Raw genomic sequence first — 20,051 nt, forward strand, 5'->3', positions numbered from 1 at the left:
TATTTCAAATGTTTTTTTTTAGAGAGACCAATAGAACGCCATATCGTGAATAAAAAATAGCGAGAAGCCTATGCATAAAGTCGCTGTTCTTTCTGTCAAGACTTCCGGCGTGTGGAGATGTATATGGTGTGCAGCTTTCCGGAATTAAACAACTTTATCCGAAATTATCGCCGAAAAAAATTTCTCTATTTTTGTGAATGTGTGAAACGTTACAATTGCTATGGCAGTGGCCTATTTCTCGCTTAGTTCCATATCGGTGCGTTTGGTAATCTTTGTTTTTTCATACCTATCATAATAACCTTTCCCGTGCTGTCAAATCTATATGATTATTTCGATGCAAACATAAGAAACAAATTGGACAAATTTACTTAAATCTTGGTATCCCTACCTAGGTCAAGCAAACGCCTACCCACGGATCAACAATCTACCATCGTCCTTAAATAGATCACATGGTTAATCTCCTCGGAGACGTTCCAAGCCTGCTTAAGGGACTTGTTGTGCGATTTAAAACATAATATTTACAATAACCATTTGCGTAGAGCTAAACACTACACTTTGGAAATAAACAGACAAATAAAAGACCATTTACTGAAGCCCAAACAGTTCCGACAAGATCACCGGTTTCTACGCACGTAGTTACGGGCATCCCTTTTGGAAGAAACAAGCTAAAATGATGATAATAATAATAATAATAAGGTCATGGCCAGTAACACGTGATCGGAGAAATCAATGAACTCTCCGCCCACCAGGCCACCATCGGTAGGGGCCTTTTCCATTAAGCAGGCTTAGCGAAAGCCTTCATTTTGGAGGCACCTTTCCAAACGCACGCAGGTCAAGCCGTGGCATCTCTTGTAAATGGCAAACGGGCGCAGGCTTCAGGTTGTCCTCTCGCCACAACACACCGGTCCGATCCCGGGGGCATCAGCAGTCCGTCGGAGCGTCCTCGTAACCAGCCGACAACATCATAATCAATTTCACTAATGATGTCTTTATCGTGGCAGAACCTGTCCATCGCAGGGGTGGAACGCGGGGTGGGGGATTCTCGGTCGCATCTCGTGCGGGCGAAATTAGCCGAATCGGGTTCAAGAATCGTGTCCAGCACCCTTCTCGCCACCCGAGCGCCACCGGATGTCGACGGATGTCACGTTTTCACCCTCGAACTTTTGCAACTGATTAATAATCGTAGCAGGAATCAATTTGCTTCCACCGACCGACAACATCACGTCGGTTTTCCTTTGGCCTCTCCCTGTTTTTTTTTTGTTGCTGCTGCAAGGTGCACCTTTGCCGAGAGGATATCTTGGGTCAGGAAGTTCGGCAACCCAAAGGCGTACGACTCCCCGGGCGGCTGGACATGATTGCGCAATCCTGGTCCCTTCTTCTTCCGCGTCTCATCGGCAGCCTGATGAATAAGGGAAATTATTCAAATGTCTTACCCCTCCCTAGCCCTCCAGGTCCCGAATGGGTCCCTGCCTAATGGACGGATGCGTCGTCGTGGACGCCAGCAAAAAGGGATAATGGACCACGGTGGTCATAAGCCGTGCACTGGAGTTGGAGCTAAAAAAAAACGGGAGGAATTCGGGAGAGCTCGAGCTAAATTCAATAATGGAAGGGTAATTGCTGTTTCTTCGGGATACTTTGACCTAACCCTATCCCCGGGCATCCTCACTCCGGGCCCCAACGATACTACCCGTACACAAACGAGCCAATCAAACCCAGCGCTAACTAATGAATCCTTGGTTCATTGATTTTCCTGCCCGGTCCTGTCCGGGCTAGCTAGAACTCCCAGGCATCTGCTCAAAATTACACCAAACCGCATGAAGAGCTTCCACCGTCGGGCGTACGATGACATTCAGGTCGACCGACGAGCGAAGGCATCCGCAAAACTTACCAGCTCATCCTTTTTCCGAATACCCGTAAAGCAGGTAATGACGCCACGCATGCAGTAATTGTAGATGGGACGGTTGTTCAGCACTAAACCCTCGCTGAATCTTACAGCCTGCTGTAAGGCCGGTGGGCCCAGGATCCTGCGGAGAAGAGGAAGAAAGAAACACACACACAACCGGCATTAGAGAGTTAGGTTCGTCTAGCGTAGTGCAATAGTAAACTCGGAAAAACCACACGACGTGACACGGGTTGGAAGGGGATGGTTTGCTGAACCGCAAGCAATTTTAACAACTATTTCCACCACCGCACATCTCTCCCTCCTTCCCCGCCCAAACGATCGAATGCTTCCAATTTTTCCTCAACCCGTATTCAACCGAAAACCAAAGAAGCAGACAAAAAAAACCGGATCCAGCAAATTGGTGCAAACTTTTCATCACAAGCATCTTCATTAAAATCAAATATTGGTACAACTTTTTCGTTCTCGGAACGTTCGGATTTTGTCTTTATTTCATGCCTGCCGCAAGCCGCAGCATCCACCTACCTTCCGCAAACAACATCCCTCCCCTCGCCGCCGGTCGGGTTTGTCGAGCATTTGAGGCGACTTCACTTTTCCTTGCGGGCGGAACCGATATGGAAAAGCAAACGGAGTCGGCAAGCGAAGAAAAGGATTCGGTAGAGCTTGAGAGCGTTTGGAAAAAGCTCCATCTCATTGTCTTGGGTAGAAGCCGGGGGAGTTTTCGCAAGGGGGTTTTCGATACCTTTTTGTCCTCGGGGAAGGAAAACAATTGTAAACAGAACTTTTCCCTTTCACTTGGCCCCCGCCCCCAGGGTCGCTCGCAGTCGTTGAAAACGAGTAATTAATTAAAACGTAAACAACACAACAGGTACCAGCAGGCACAACGGCTAACCAACGAGGGAATAATAAAATTCTAATGTTGAAAAAAACACACACAACAAACATACACAACTTTTACTGAACCACTTGGAGACTGTGGTAAAACAAACCCAATCGAGGTAAGCTGCATTGCTGAAAGCGGCAGGCGAGTTGGAAAAATGGGAAAGGCGCTCACAGCGTTCAACACACAGCCGCTCAATAGTCGTAGGGGGATAAAGTATTCTATCAAGGAGAGCACACACACACACACACACACCGTTTGTCTTCTTCACAACGGTGACCGTCGTCTCGAGACACGATGAAAACCCTCTCGTCAAGACAAGGCAGGGCACGGGAAAACTACTGGAGGGACTCCATTTGGCTTCTCCTTTCATGCACCCCCTCGTACAAAACCGCACACAAAGCAAGCAACACTAATGAGCTGCGGTAAAAAGTGGCAACTTTCTTGTGGTCCCGGGGTTGAAAAATCGACAAGAACGAAAACGAACAGGGCGCGAACAAGGGGGAAAAATCATGTCGCTCTCTTCGGACCGGGGCCCGGTAGGATAATTAAAAAACTATGATGATTTTCCCGAGCAGCAGCAGCAGCAGCAGCATCATTCTCTTTACCCCAACGAAGGGCCGGGAAAAGAGAGTGGGGAGGATTCTGTGGGAGGTGAAAGGGGCCGGTTTAAAGATGTAGCAAAAAGAAAACTACTATCGTCTCCATTGTCATTATTTCACTCAGCACATTTTCACGACGCTTGTACGCGTTCGGTTGGAGTACGTTGAAAGGCGGGAAAGCGTTGACCGCGAGGGGCAGGAGAGTGGTTCCGTTCGGCGCCACGATGGAAACCTTCCGGTTGATCTCGAAAGGAAACCTTTCGGAACCGATAGCAAGAAGAAAAGCGAAAACGAAGGCTCAACCCCGGGGGGGCTTCACACGGGACTTCGAGAACTCATCGAGCGGAACAGGAAGAATTGCAAGAAAATGGGTTGGAAAATTGTTTCCTTTTCGATTCTTTTTACTCTCTTTCGGTCTCCCGCACTCTCCGTGTCCCTAGGAAGACCTCCTTCCCCAGTACTATGGAGGGTAAAACAAAAACCAACCCCAAACCGAGAAGGAACCGATGAGCGATAAGGAAAACCGTTGTGCTTCCCTTGTTGAAAAAAAAAATACAGTAGGTTGCAAAAAGTCTTAAATGTTGAAAGTACACACTCCACCACCTTCCCTCCCGCTGCTACGTGGCCAACCTCTAACCGACATATTGGTGCACACACACCTGACCCGGTCCACGTATCCATCTTCTTCTACCAATCGGGGGAACGATAACCACGTGCTCCGGGGCGTGTGTGAGTGGCCAAGACGCACCAACACTCCCCAACCCCTGCACCTCCTCACAGCAGAGTGTGGTCGAAGTTGAACCACTTGCAGGTCCTCGTCCTGCTGCCGGGTGAGGTTCATCGACTATCGATGGGATCTCTCGTCGGTTATCGAAAAGGATATACACACTCATTCGCCTGAACCTTCTCCTCCACTCAACCCACCGATTCCCCTGCGGCCAGGTGCGTTGTCGTTCGTGGTTGCTCGAACGGTCAGCAACATATGCAACACACATACACACCGGAGCATTCTGGGCTCCAGCGTTGGGAGTAGTTTAAAGTTCAAAGCAGACACACCCTGCGTTTATACACCGTACACGGCAGAGTTCCGTCCGGTTTGATGCCCTCTTTGAAAAGGGTATGGCCTTCCGAGCCCAACCAGCAGCTCTTTACCGGTTTAAAGTGAGTTGCTCGTACTTCCCAACACCTTCCGGCGAGCAGATAAACAATGTATTTTCTCCGAAGTTCTTTCCTTCTACAGCTTCTACTTTCGGGCGGAGGTGTCGCTCAGGGTTTAGACACAACACAACCTAAGGCGGCTCCCTGCTTCGTCATCTTCTGGTGCTTCTTTTCGCACACACACACACTCTCGTGGATGATTCCCTTCCCACACGAGGTCTCGGACACGCGATGGTTGCTAAATGATGAAATGGCTGTGGTTTTTACCATCCTCAGAAGGCACGAGCAGACGAATGAAACGATTTCCTTGAACGAGCCTTGCCATTTAGAGCTACCATACCCCGTTCAGACGAAACGATGCCTTAAACTTTCTAACGAACCTGGAGAGAGGGAGGTATAAAGAGCTTCACAGCCGAACGCGTCATTCTGTGGTTTCCAATGAAGTCTTTACGGCTCATTTACGAGCGGTAGCAGCTTCCTGATCGACCTCCAAGATCTCGGAGAAGCGAGTACGGGAAACGTAGGATGAGATTTGGGAAAACTTTTTTGAGCACACTGGTAGTCCGATCGATGATTCTCGAGGGACCAAACAACGAAGACCATGCATCTGGAAGGGCGTTCGTTGGTATGGAATGTTTTTTCATCGATAAAATCCAGATAATTGATACCGAAGCATCACGAGAGATCGTATGCTGCAAGCTGCCCCTCTTAACGTTTCCTCCCGCGCATCGCAGATAGCTCGTTCTCATACCAGTACCGAAGGGGGGCACTTGGCACCATATAGTTGCGTTTTAAAGACGCCTCAGTTCATCTGCGCTTCAACTCGTGAGTAGCACATTAACACTCTCTGTGCGAAATAAAATGCACCGTTTGGAGAAGTATTTAAAGAAAACGACAGATAGGGGGAGAAAGAGAGACAGAGGCAACGGTTTTCCCGCATGGAACCACCATGATTCGGAGATATTGTGCTTCCACGAATCAAGACACTGCCAAGGCGAACCTCGACACTCTGCAAGTACGCGCGGTACGGTGGGGCATTTATGGCAACTATAAAATTAATTGTTTATCTGTACAAAACTGTTTTGCCAAACGTGCTAACTTGCGCGGGGACTATCTATTCTCGATACAGCTTTCCCTCCCTTCCTACCCATATGCACCGTGGCTCCGTAGCGAAAGTACTCCCGCACAGCTCAAAACGACATTGGAGAACAGCTTAGTCGTAAGGGTCTCGGAGTCGGTAGACACTTGGTTGGTGGATTTGGATAACGTTTATAGCTGGCAGCCCTCTGCTGGGGTCGGCTCGCTCGCCCCTCTATAGGAACGACATCGATTGCGGATGGCAAAGTTCGCGAACGCCGAGGGGGTTGACAGAAATTGATATTGTTATTTTATAGCTTTTATTGGTGACGTGAGTGTCATTACGATCCCACCAGGCGAATATCTTCCAAGCGACCGAATTACGCACAGCAGCTTCCTCCTGTTGCTCGTTCCGGGAGTCGGTAGGAGAGTGAAGTAATTTGCTAGCAACTCCGATCCGAAAAGACGGCAAAGAGGGCGGATGCAAAGTCGAAGATTTTTTAACTCAAGCTACTTAAAATGGAAATGCTGTAGGTCAATCGTTTTCGGTGTGCTACGTACGGAGTTGTCTTGAAATAAAAATACTTTAACATTGACGGGTTTGTTGAACAGGGAACTTGTTGGGCACGTGGCGTACTGCGTGCAAGTGTTCTAGTTTCTTGACACTGACTGCGGTACACGATGTGTGTATGAAAACGATACACACGAACTGTCAGGCACCAGACCAGAACCAAACAAGCGGTTTTCATTTTTGCATAATATGATGCCTATTACTGCAACCAACAGGTTTTTCCGGAACAGGTCACAGTTGCAATACTTTCAATAAAAAAAATACGTCAGAGATCGGAAAGCTTGTCCACCGAAAAATTTTAGCTTGTAGACCAACGCTGAACCAATGGAGCCTAATCCATATTTGCACATTGTATTACAGTAGGAGCATAATAAGTATATTGAGATACAACAAACTCACGACAACGTAAGGGTTGGCAAAGTAACCGCGGTAACTATTTCCCATCGAAAACTATCCATAAAGTAACACTTCGAGCGAGCTAAACACTGAGATAGATAGTTCATAATAACAAGAGAGAATAAATTTGCTATAATAAATCAATAGGGCTTGGGCACACAGACATTACAACAGTCGACACATGTTGTCCGTTGTGCTTTTGTGAAAGTTATTTGAGGAACCCATAAAACAGGTTAGCCAAACAAGACACTGAAAACAGGGAAAGCGAAAATTAGAACCCACAAAGCGGATAATCAGAAGTCAATTGAATAATTTCGAAAACTTTAGTTTAATATAAAATATTCAAACATGCTTAAAACAATGTAATTATTCTTCCTATTTTGAGAAAGTACGATTTCCATCGTGAAAAATTAACGTATGTTCCACATTTAATGCATGTATAAAATGCTTTTTAGTGTCCGTTCTATTCCGATTGACAGATCGGACATCAGCGAGATATGCAAGGACAGGGAGTCTCTTTAATCTTCTCGCAGGAAAGTTGTTAATTCGGAAAGGAAGCAAATAACGGTTTCAAGGGACCGTAAATTTCACACTCAAACGTGACTCCTGGCGCAATAAACAATCAACGATAAGACCATTTCAATCGATACATTCGGTCGTCAGTTTTAACGTTTATTCAACTCGACTACTCGTGGACGGGGGAGATTTGTTTGTATTTCCGTCCCGGTTCTGTCGGCAAACAAATTGCTTATGAAAACGACACTTGCTCGGTGTGGTCGTACCGAAATTAGCATTTACGCGCGCACATAAAACTTGACTCCCATTCGTCAAAACATAAAGCAGTCCAAGAGCGAATTGCCGCCACCATCACACTATTTATACTCGTCGTATAAATTCCGTACGCTCGAGCCGTTTCCCATTTTCTAACTTACTTTTTCGCCTTCGGCGTACACACTCGGGGACGAGTTTCCTGCCACTTTCCACTCGCTCAGTTTACGAACAATTTTATGCTACATAAAATCTAATGCTCTTTCCATGACATATTTTCACCGAAACGATTATCATCCCTTCTCGCCTCCCTTTGGATCGGGTGAAAAGAGGCACGATAGGGTGGATATTTCACTAGATAATTCAGTTCAGAGCATTCAGATCGGGTGGTGGGTGGTAGGGTGGGGCAACCACACTTTACCACTCACCCTCAACTACTGAATTGGGCGCAGGAGACGTGATTCCAAGCGTTGGTTGTGTAAAAAGCATCGAATATTCATGCCCGAACTTGTCGGGCGATAGGAGTATGGAAAACAAATGCAATCGACTGAAGCTGCAGAGCAGGAAATTCGTACCACGAGGCGAGGGGGAAGGAGGGGATGATACCAATGTCAGCTTTTTATCGGTCAGAGAAGCGATCAGACAACACTGAATGGTTGTTGGTTGGATCGAGTGAAATCTCGTACTATGGCTGTTACTCGTACCGATACTGTCCTGTGCTGATGTTGTTGTATCACAGATGCGATTTGCTGATCTGCCAAAAACAAACATGCACATACACTGCGAGACTAGTAGCACGCGCGCGGGCGAGCGCATAAAAACACTAAATATTTATTGCAAATAGGACTGCATTAAAATTTACCCAATACTTCATACATGTTCAATTTGATCGGGGGTGGCCTGGCTGGTCCATCGTGACATTCTCCCTCCACTGACACACATACAAACACACGTGCATAGCAAAAACATACCCGGTGGCGGAAGCACCATATCGTTACAAAATCGGATTTTATCACATTCGACAAATTGAATCACCATCCAATGAGCTGGAAAAAAGCTAAACGGGAAAAAGAAAGTGTTCTAGTGGCGCCGCTTTTGCCGCAAGTAGGCAACATCCGGCCGAGGATGAAACACAACGCGTGCATCAACTCCACTAACAGTCATCCACACTCGTGGAAATTGATGAGATAAGCTCGAAGAATAACGACGTTTTTTCCACACTCTACACTGCATGAAAGTCTCCCCTAGTTTAATAGTTCTTGTACTAAATAATTTAAATGATCGCAAGCAAAACTAAATAACAGAGACATATTTCTGAATAGAATATAAATATGTTTCAGTTCTGTTTTGTGTTCAGAAAACAAAATTAGAATGTCATTAACACCAAAAGTTTAAAAAAACTTAAGTTTACCAAAATGATATCCCACTTAAAAAACCAATTGAAATTCAACAAAACTAGCTAATTCCAAGTTACTCCAATGTAAATTGAAGCCGAGCAAAACTACTAACGGAACGTGAAAAAAAATCAAATTGATGCAAATCACTCTAATGGTAATTCGAATCGCGACATCGGCGTGCTTATAAAAAGATCCGTAAAGTACACTAATAATTATTAGAAAGATCCAAGTTCATATGGGCTTCAGAAGTTTTCTGGTCGTCCTCAAAAACTTTCGCCGCATGATAAACGGTGAATTTTTAGAATCGCTTCCAATTCAACTAAAGGTTGCCGATCGATCTGGAGGTTGCGGGATAAACAATCTGGAGTTCAATTTTAGCAAAGATACTGTTAGTTGAACACATTCTTGTCCTTGTATTGTTAAATAACCATAAAGAAAATTTCAGCACTTGAACCTCACCAAAAAGTCGAATGACTTGGAAGAATGAATGGAAAAACGTAAGTTGGTTTGTAGTACTGTGCAGGTTTTGAACTCTAAATTTAGTTGAGGTGAGGATAAGAGAGACAATAAAAAGATCAATCTTGATGGACCGGATGGTAACATTTACTACTAAAATCATCACATTTTCATCAATTTATGCTATTTATATTTGTTATTTCATAAAAACCCTAAGTGAGGCTAATATTTTGGGACACCACTGTTTTTGGTTTTTTTTATAAAAGGAATATTTTCTCGATTTCCCGAAAATACCTAGAAAATAGAAAACAAAAATCATCGAATTCTTATAAATAGTTGTGTCGTTTTTGATAAAAACCCGATCCTGCAGATAAGGTTTACATAAAAAAACTTAGGTGAGATTATCATTTTCGAATGCAGTGTATTAGATTTAGTGTTTGAGAGATTATTTTCCACCTTCTTCTACAAGCCGTGTCTATAATGGTTTGATGGAAGACGAAAGCACAAATGCCAAGGCAAAGGATGCATGATGTACCCGATTAGTTCACCATAGCTCGATGACATACACTCACACACACCAGGCGCAATTGTTAAGTGCTTTGTTAAATTTCATTTTTAAAGGAATCCAACTATTTCCTTATCGAAAGTTTTCGGTTCTGAAGTGAAAGAGTCCTTCATTGCTATTTACGTTTTTCCAATTCAGATTCAGATTCAAAAGTTGTTAAATGAGAGATCAACGTATCTTTAGACGATATTAATTTTCTTTCACTTTTAACTCAAAATGGCACCCTAAGACCTGTTTTGTTTTAGTTTTCAAATTCAACAAACTACGCTCCGAGTTTCATAAGCTTCCGTTCAATCTTGGTAGTATCGTGAATCTTTAAAAATTTACAAAACTTTGGTGATTCAAGAATCTTAGGAGAAATATAACAAATGAACAAACTTTCGAATCATGAAAAGTATATCTATTTTTCAGCTACATGTTACTTTATGTAACACTCTAAAAAATTCTCAGTGACGTTGTTTTAAATCATTTAAATGTTCTCTTTCCTTTGTAAAAACATTCAACCAAAGAGAAAAAAACATGCTTCCAACTCAAAGCGTGTCCTTTCAACTTTCAGCGATCAAGTAAGTGTTACAACAAGATCTAAACGGATAAGAATCGAACAGCATCAACCGTCACCGACCGGTACACTCAGAATAAAGCCGTTCGATTGTATCTTTACGGCCATTGGGCGCGTGTTCAATTTTCCCCATCCGTCACGATGGTGTCAGTGGCAATAAACGTTAAATACGAAAGCCGACTGAATGGAGGGTAGCTTTAATAAACCCGTTAAAGCTGGAGGAGTGCGTATCGATGTACCACAACGGCATTTCACCGCCCCTTCCCCCAAACGCCTTACCTTTGTTTGGTTCGCAGGAGCGCATCATAAACCGGTCCCTCGAAGTCGTTCAGTACGAAGACGGTGCTTAGGCTGCTGTCGTCATCGCCGGCGTACTCGGCCCCGGTGTCGGAAGTCACGATCGGCAGTTTGAGGCTTTGGGCGGCCGCCAGCGTGGCTGCATCCTGCGCAACCGGTCCCACCAGACAGATTCGCGTCAGTTCCGGTGTAGATGGTGAGGTTGATATCGACATAGCTGCAAGGGAAAAGAAAGAAAAAGAACCCGGAGAAAAGTGAGAAAACGGGCGGGGTGAATAGCGAGACTGTTAACGATTGTGAAAATGGCCGTTAATGTGTTGTTTTCGCGAGCGGGTGGGGGGAGGGGAGGGGGGGGGGTTGAATGGAAAGTGCTGGTCGTGCTGAGATAAGGAAAAGTTCTTCATCCATCAGAGGGGGCGCCAAAAATTACATTTTGCTCTGGCAATTGAAGCGAACCGGAGGAAGGGAACGAAGGGTACACGTGCGATTGGAGGTGCGTGCGTGTCCCCCGATGGATGCCACTGTCTCTCGATGTCGGTCGACGAAAGGATACATAAAAGTGACGCACGAACCGGGCGCAAGTGCAAAAGACCTCATTAATTACGATCGTTTCCGGTGAATCGGTGGCAGCTTAGGGCTTTTCATTTTCACCATCCCGATTTTATTCGCGCATCCCCGTTTCCTTCCGCCTCCCTTCCGCGCAAGACACTCCCATCGACGAGCGGTTCGCAGCGCCAGCTGACTTCGCTTTCTCATGCTGCTACTCAACCCATCATTGCTTCAAGGAAGGGGAAAATTCGTATTTTTATCGCTATGGCACAAAAAAGTAGCGAAAGAGTGTCGCCCTGCTTCCTGGTGGCGGCGTTCGAGGGAAAACTGTGGGAAAAATGATTGATAGTCGTCCGGGAAACCCCCCACCAGCGCCACACTGAAGCAATGTGGCACATGAAATGGCGCGAACTGAATTACGCTAACTAAGCGATACAAAAAAAAAAAAAAACAAAAACCAAAATTGAGCGCGTTGAACGTCTACCAAAGTTCGCAACCATTATCGCCAGCAACAGGGACGCCGCCGCTAACTGCTTCACGTTCATTAATTATAATTATCTCATTATGATCGTAATATGATTGCATGGTGTTGTGAAAACAAAAGCTAAAACTGATCGCATGAAAATTTTCCACTTTCAATTTTGTAGTTTCTTTAACTACTATACAATTTCTTTGATCACAATGAGTAGCATTTCTCACATACACTCTTTAATCGCTCGATACTTATTTTAATAGCAACCATAGAACACCATATTTCCGAATGGGAGATGCAAATCTAATCATATCATCGAACATCAGTCCCCTCAAATAGCACTTCAGAAGTAGAAGTTTTGTAGATCACTCGGCGCTAAAATGGAGTTCCGAATGGCAAAATTTATAAAAAAGGAAGGAAGAAGGAAAAACACAAAAGATACACAATCGTTAACAAATCACAAATGTTTTTAATAAAAACAATTTACGGTAGTTTCCTGTAAACACTGCGCTCACGAAAATAGTCAAAAAGAGGAAGGCCCATGAAATAAAACCCCAAAAAGTACGTAATAAAGTTCGCTCACGCACAGGTAGATTTTCAAACAGCCTGGTTCCAAGAAATTTCACTCGACAACTGAAAAATAAGGCGGAGGTAGCATAGCATACTAAGATGTATAGTTGGTAAGCCACTCTATCTGTTGCTATGGCTCGTAAGGTAAAATTGCCTAAGCAACTGGATTCTTATATCTTACTGGATGGAACAAATAAAATGCCTTGCGACCTAATTGTTATTCTTTTCCAACATGCAACGCATCTGCAGGTCAAATGTCACACATAAATCGGTACAAAGGCCAATCGGACAAGGAACAAGAAGAAAAATGTCGTTTTCTGTGCGAAAGAAATTACGAGACTTGACCATTTAGTAATTAATGCAACTTTTATGAGTCCTTGGCATATCCCATTCAGTAAAAACTTTTTGGGGCAATCTTTGTTGACCAAATTTCTCCTCGTTTTCCCTTCAATGCAGGCCTACTAAAGCTTTCAAGTGTAGTCCTGAGAACGTTATTTTGTTAGTTTAGTTTTGTGTGTAGTGCAAAAATTCAGGAATTTAAAATTACTTGAACACTTTTTCCTAGTATTAAAGAACAATGTGAGCTATTTAAAAAAAAACATGTTCTACATAATGTTTTTTCTATTTTAAGTGTTTTCTTTTATCATAGCTGTGAAGGATACTACAAAACGGTAGTCGAGAATAACAAACCAACAGCCAATTCCTTCTGTGACACAATGCTACTAAATAACCACTTCAAATTTAAAAATTAAACAAATCTTATAAATGTATCGTAAAACAGCAAAACATCCCATCATTCGATTATCACTGTGGCCATCTCGTGCCAACACTTTTCTTCCTCACTTCCACACCACCTTTCATCGTTAGTCAGTCCGAATTTAGCATTATGCCACGCTTATCACATCATTACTCTTGGTTTAACATCTTTATCCGAGCATATTTTCCACCAGACGGAGCAGTTTTCCGGGTCGGACTATTCTCAAGCTCAATCTGATGAAAAATCGAACGACAAACAAATTTGGTCAAAATCAATCTTATCCACTCGACCATCCGGACAAGTCAATCGTGTTTGCATCGGATCGCACGCAAAAGACCTAGGCCGTCCGGGCAGACCAAATGAAACACTTTTAATCTGCTGTTCGCTTAATAAATTGATTTCTCCGACAGCATCCCGCAACCAGCCCTAAATCGCAAAGTGAACCCCACCGCCGAAGGGCAAGAAATTGGAGGGTGATAACAACGGCCTAACCAACAAACCAACCAACCAACCAAGCCTACGGTGAGTCGATTTGGTGTAACGATTTCGTATTTTCCACCATACTTCAAAATACGGCTTGCGGGTTGTAACAAGCGGCTCCAGGGCAAAGCAGAAGTTCGACAAGGCCTTCGGTTCAAAGTGTGCCACCAGGATCAGGATCACGAAAGCTTAGCGCGTCCGGAGATGGGAGTAAAAAGTAGCCACCAGCCACCGACCGGTCCGGTTCCGTTTCCCATTCATCACAACGGGCCTTCGGTGAGGGAAAATCCGTCAGCACCAAGCTCGTGCCGGCGACGCTGGGTTGCGAACGCACCCCCCTTGGTGGAGGATGATTAAGGCCGCATTCAATTAATTCGATTTTGATCTAAATCCGATTACACAAATTGTGCGTTCAATCAACAACATCGCTCTCCCATGATCGACACAACGATGGTAGGTTTGCTCTCTTTCGTTCGGCGGTCCGCTTGATTTTTCTCGTTGGTAAAAGCAAACCTGGCAGCCAGTTAATTGTTGAGAGGCAAACTCCACACTGATGGTGGAATGTAAAACGATGGGAAATCGAAGGACACAATCGATGTCGTTCAGACAAAATAAAGGCACTGGAATTAAACGTTATCCAGCTTAGCACCACGAATTTAGCATTAGAACTTTGCGAATACATATTGATGCCTATAACTATTTTTAAAAATCTTTTTTTCAGAATCATGCCTTGTGAAATTAAAAGAAAATCCAACAGACAATTATTATGCAGATTCAGAAAAATCAAAACATACAGCAAATAAGATATAATTTATTCCAGAATTGTTTTACACGCCTACTAACATCGTGAAACACACAAACAATGTAAGAAATTCTATAAAATATTTTAACTTTTTTCATGGAGTTTTGTGTATATTAAAAACTCGCCCAATACTGAACCGTCACTCTAAATGTTACATTAGAAGCTCAGTTTCACTAACACAAAGAAAACAAGCATGAAAGATCTCTTCAGTGTTTAACAAAAAAAATAGCATTATGGCGAGAATTGTAACTATTAAATAAGACCTTATTTAAAACAGAAATTATGAGCAGAATCGGATTTCAATCGGTGCTTCCTAGTGTTTTTGTTTCAAATAAAGTTTTGTCGGAAAGGGTTAAAGCATTACTTTACAACAAAAAACTAAACTAACTAACTCTCAAGCCAAGAGTTAAAAACACAACTCTTTTCTCCACCCCTTCTTTATCGAGCATTGCCAGGGGGGCATCAAGCTAGTAATTCTTAAGTAAACAAACAACAATACTCATCGCACCACTTAAAGGTGTGCATTTCCCAAACGGATTAAAAACATCCCCAAAAACGAACTACAATCAAAAACATGTGCTGTCTAAATAACAAAACACCTTGTGTGTATTATTAATAAACAACACCCCACCCACATGCACACCAGATTTAGCATTTCCCAAGGGTAAGCCAGCCTTAACATGCCCAGACGAAACCACAAACATGCGAACAATACAATTTCGTACAATTCGGATGCTCTGAGCCAAAATTAGCAACGTAGAACCACGATGCCGAAAGCTCTGGGGCAACAAAGCAAAACGAGAATCGAAACTGAATAAAACAAGAAACTGGACCTCAAAAACGCCAACAAACGATGGGAGGGACACGTGCCAAACCATGAGACTGGGAAAGCGAGGAGCGCGACCAAATTAGAATCACCAGATCCGTGTAATATGAGTAAATTAAATTCTACAGATACCTTTCGAAAGAAAAGCCCTATAGCCCTCCCGATACCAGGTAAAAGTATCCAGGAGCTTAATTCCTATTGCGTGGCATTTGTCCCGCCGTGGCGAAAGTCGGACTAACCCACCTTTTCCAGGAACTTCGAGCGGAAGGTGACGCAAATCATTCGACAAATAAACATAGACAAGAGAAACAACCGGAAAACAACCATTGGGGTAGGAAAAACGAGCTTGATAACAGCGTTACGATACGTTATTAATTGAGCTATTAGATTATGATTTATGATGGAATAAAACACACACACACACACAAACAATGACAAACAAAGGCCCGCCAAACGGGAGGAAACCCAAAGTTGCGCTGGTGGTGTTTTATATCCTCCTCTTTAGATCGATACCCATTGAAGGTATTTCGATTCGCGTAAATCCGCGCTCCGAAGGATTGCGAGGAGAGATATACGGAATATACGGACTGCCGGAACTTCCGCTAAGCACATCTTTTGCGCAATCTTTTCTCGGCCACGACACGCACGGCCTGTTCGTATCATCAACACGGAACGGACCCATTGGAACCAGGCGCCGCCGGTGGAACTTATTTTTATTAGTGTTATTCGGCTTATCGATGATGCGTTCCGGTTGCTATTTCTCTTCACCTAAGGGCTCGTCCAACTCGCCCAGGGTCGGCTGCCTTCAGGGTAGGATTTGCTGCTACGTAGGCGAATCCTTCAGCTCCTATTATGTCATAACTCACGATGATAAAGCGCACAATAATACCAGCATAATTAATTCGCGACGCCATGAGTCGATAGGCGGCCCCCAAGGTTCCGCAAGGCCAAGACAAAAGACTCCACCGACCGAACGAACACTTCCGACCCAGTTTCAGCAGGAAGGTACGCCTTCCTACGGATGGGACGTACTCGAACGGGAAGCAAAGAACGGGGAGGGGGGGGGGGAGGTCAGGTGTAGAGTGTGTCCTGGGAAGTATAGCGATTGGTTGATGGTTGCGCCATGGCTTATCGCGCGTGGTCTGGCGTGGTTTTGATGACTCAATCACACCACCGGTCCAGGATTTTCGCGACGGGAGAGAAAAAGATTAACGCTCAGATCTCGTCGAGTACGCCGCTGCCCGTAGCCGAGTGGAGGAAAATTCGGGGAACCCGGTTTCAGCACCGGGTCGATCGATGAGGTTGCTGATTCGAACGCAACGCACATCAATCTTGCCCGCAAATCCAGCGCAAAATTATGCCCCGCAAAGACATTGACAGATTGTAGGAAGGAAGCTGTGGCGTGCGAAAGAAGTTGAGTGTGCTTTTTGGCCTTCGAAAACTGCCTTACTACACCAGACATCACAGGGACTTTCAATGCAAGCACCATCGTCAAAATTAAGAGCTCGCTCATCAGTAGATACGACCGTCCTATTATTTATTTCCTACAACTTTTAACAAACTTCAAGGAGTCATTTCCTCTATATTATCACTTCCGCTGTATCGAATTAAGCTCAGAGTTAAATGCGTACTTGAGTATGTTTAAAAATACAGTGTACTAAATTCAGTATCTGAAGTAACGCTCCACCTCCACTAAAGTTGTTGTAATTGCAACGTGAGTGAGAAGATAGAATTAAAACTCAAGCAATTTCGTAAGAATTCCACAAAGAGGAAAACTAAAAATTTAGTCGTTTGATGCTTATTGAATTAAGCCCCTTTTATTTCCTTTCGTCAGTGAGTTCGATTGAAGTGTTAGCTGGGGAAGATTTTTTTACCAAAATAAGAAAAACAACACATATGATGTACCTAGAAAATATCTGAAAGTTTGTAATTGCTCAACACACCTTATTTTGCCAGTAAAACCGACTATCACTGATATGCAATCCTACAGAGAGTCTTCATAGAAACTCATCCCTCGGGAAGATAACAAACCAGATGGAAAGCAAGAACAGAAATATTTCATGAGCAATAGAGATAAATGCTGAATTTTAAATTAGCAAAGAAGATACCAAAACTCCAGAACCATCTCCACCTAGACAGATTCATAGGTTAATCGTATGGATATTAAATATTGAACAAGGCTCTTTATTTGAACGTAAATCTTGCCCTGGTGCATCTTTTGACCGTGAAGCAACGAACTATGAGCTTACGTCCGTAAAAACACAAACCACTGCAGTGCTTGTCTGTATAAACACACATCAATTATTCGTTCCTACCGGATCGTTGGAGCTGCTGGAAGCGCTTGGTTTATTGTGGAAAACTTGGTGATAATCTGAACAAAAACAAATGATACTATCGCACAGCTCGCTTGCCATGGCGACTGGATGAGCAGTGGAGGTAAACAACAGCTAGCTTGTGGCTTTTTCTTCTTTCTTTTACGTGCTCCATCGTGGTAAGATAAACCATACTTACCTACCCATCAAACAAAAGGAAGGAATAAGCAAGGAACGTGGGATGACCGCTTGTCTTTGCCTCCTGAAGCATGTTTAGCCAGCGGGGAATTTGCCAGATCTTGAAGCGAATGTCCGAAATGGCGATTCCAGCTACATACTTCCGGTTTGAACAGCATTTGAGCAACCTAAAGCATACCGCAAACCGACCGTAAGGAGGAACATCTACCAATGGCATTGAGCTAGCGTTGGTTTGAACTGAAAAATAGGCTGGATTTGTGTAAATCCCATTCAATACTTATTTTTGAGATTTTCTCAGTGGAAAAAGTACAAAAATGTTTTCTGACATAAAGAACAACAACAGAATTTAGATTGAAAACATGTTTTTCGTCACTGAACGAAAACACCACTGCCAATATCCAATCCAACATAATCACAATACACAAGCTCAGCTTCAAGCTCCCAAACGATTCATCTTAATTCTATAAAAAACTCTCCTCCGTCCGTAGCTCTTGCCAACACGGATGCAGAAAATCATCGAACAACAACATTAGAAAACGGAGAAAAAATCGCATACATTCCACAAAGGGTAAGGACCAAATAAGCAACGACCCTTGGCTTGGTGCAAAGTTTCATGTTGGCTACCCTTTTCATTATGATTAATTGATTTAGTTTTCCCTCTGGACGCACCGGTCGACGCCGGTGGACCGAGTGTTCGATAGCCATCGGTGTTTGAGAAATTGTGCTTTTTCACCAAGCCCAAATTTATCGAGATCGGATTGAGCATCGGGAAGTACCGGGAGTGAAAGAATGCGGCAAAAAAACCAAGGAGAGGAAAGTGAATGAACGGAAGTTGCCAAATTGACCTTTTTCGGGTAGGGGCGAGCGATGGGACGAATGAAGCGATAAGAAACTGACGGGTGATAACAAATTATGAATATAAACAACGCACAGCATCATTCCCGTCCATCGCAACACATGCATCTATTACTGTTACAGTGGGGAAACGAAAACAACACGGCAACAACAAAAACTGGCTTTTCCGGAAGAAGAAAAGAAACCGATTTTGCACACTCATTCATGTTGGTCGGGAAACCATGTTTACTTGGGAGGACTTTCTTTCACCCGGCAGCTTTGGATGACTTCCGAGTGGGCTTTTCCACACAAAAAACATATAGAAGCTACCAATGCGAAGAACGTGATGCTGCGGGTCGAAGGTCAGGAAGTGTTTCTCACTTTTTGTTCCTTCTTCCTGTATCCAGATCACCGGAAAAGTGCTTTCGACGACCGCATGGAGCAAATCCGGGAAGGGAAATATTGATACAAGCATTTCTGCTCAACAACCTGCTTCCGGTAACATATCCGCCCCTAAATCGTACCTAAGTACCGGTATCCAAAGTCAGGAAGCTGACGACATGCTTTTTTCAATTGAATTATAACATTGTGGGATGAAACATATATGAATTTTATTTATGGCTGATCAAAAGAGAACTGAAACGAAGAACGTTTTCCTACTGGCAGCATCACTGGACAAAACAATAATGAACCGTGATTGGAATGATTAATTTCAAATAATAAAGCTAGCCCATTTCAACTAATAGTACTACCTTATGGACGTTAAGGGACCTAGTTTTGCTCAAAAAGGTAAACCAATAAAAAGGAATTATTTCCTCCATGTTAAGGTTTGTGGAAACAATAATTGAACATAATTATTTCGTCAATTCCAATAAATAAAAATATCGATATAAAATTATTTTCTAAGCAAGAATGACATAACAATTTGGCTAGAAACGTAAGACCATGAAGAATGCTTGGCTTCCGCCTACAACAGGTACAATTTGATGCAATATCCGCATTTGTCAACGTATGACAAATCATGTTGCAAAAGAGATTGAACTGTCTTACAATAAGAACGTTTGAAAGGAAGGTAGGCATTAGATGATGAAAGAAAAATAAACAGATCGCAAAACGCTGTAGAGGTACGTTTACAACGTATTGCTTCTCTTGTAAAGAGAAGTCAGAAGACATCTGTCAAGTATTTTGTGATAGCAGCTTATAACCAAAATTAAGCTCAATGGGTCAAACGAAACAATTCCAATATTTGTTCGATGGCTTCGATTCAACACAGTTACAACCAAACATGCCTGGTTTCAACATTTTCCAATTAACTGTTCGAACTCACTCAGGAGAACTCTAATCATCAATCAACGGTGTAACGTTGCTGCACGGTTTTGCACACCGTGGAAACTAACTGGAACATGCGTCACAAACATATTCTACATCTTCAGCATCATTATCACTAGTCGCACTTTACCTTCTAGAGATATTATGCCACAGAAAAACGGGTTACAGGATGGAATCAGTGTTAGGTTTCTCAGCTTATTTTAGCATACGAACGAATCATGTCATGTCCAGAAAATGTATATCCATCGGAGGTAACGAATGCATTGTTAGCAAGTAAGCATAAGATATGCTGCCCG

At 43.4% G+C, this 20,051-nt stretch overlaps 1 protein-coding gene across 3 annotated transcripts in view; it reads right to left on the reverse strand.

The window, feature by feature from the left end:
* The window catches only part of LOC131266831 (protein ECT2), a 73,458-nt gene that overhangs the window by 15,177 nt on the left and 38,230 nt on the right, over positions 1-20,051 (reverse strand). For all 3 annotated transcript variants that reach the window (XM_058269489.1, XM_058269488.1, XM_058269490.1), the window contains 2 exons: positions 10,609-10,843; positions 1,889-2,024 (listed from right to left, as the gene is read on the reverse strand). In XM_058269489.1, coding sequence (XP_058125472.1) covers positions 1,889-2,024; positions 10,609-10,843 — 371 coding nt within the window. The remainder of the gene's footprint in view (positions 1-1,888; positions 2,025-10,608; positions 10,844-20,051) is intronic.

Source organism: Anopheles coustani, chromosome 2, assembly GCF_943734705.1.
Source record: "Anopheles coustani chromosome 2, idAnoCousDA_361_x.2, whole genome shotgun sequence".
NCBI lineage: Eukaryota > Metazoa > Arthropoda > Insecta > Diptera > Culicidae > Anopheles > Anopheles coustani.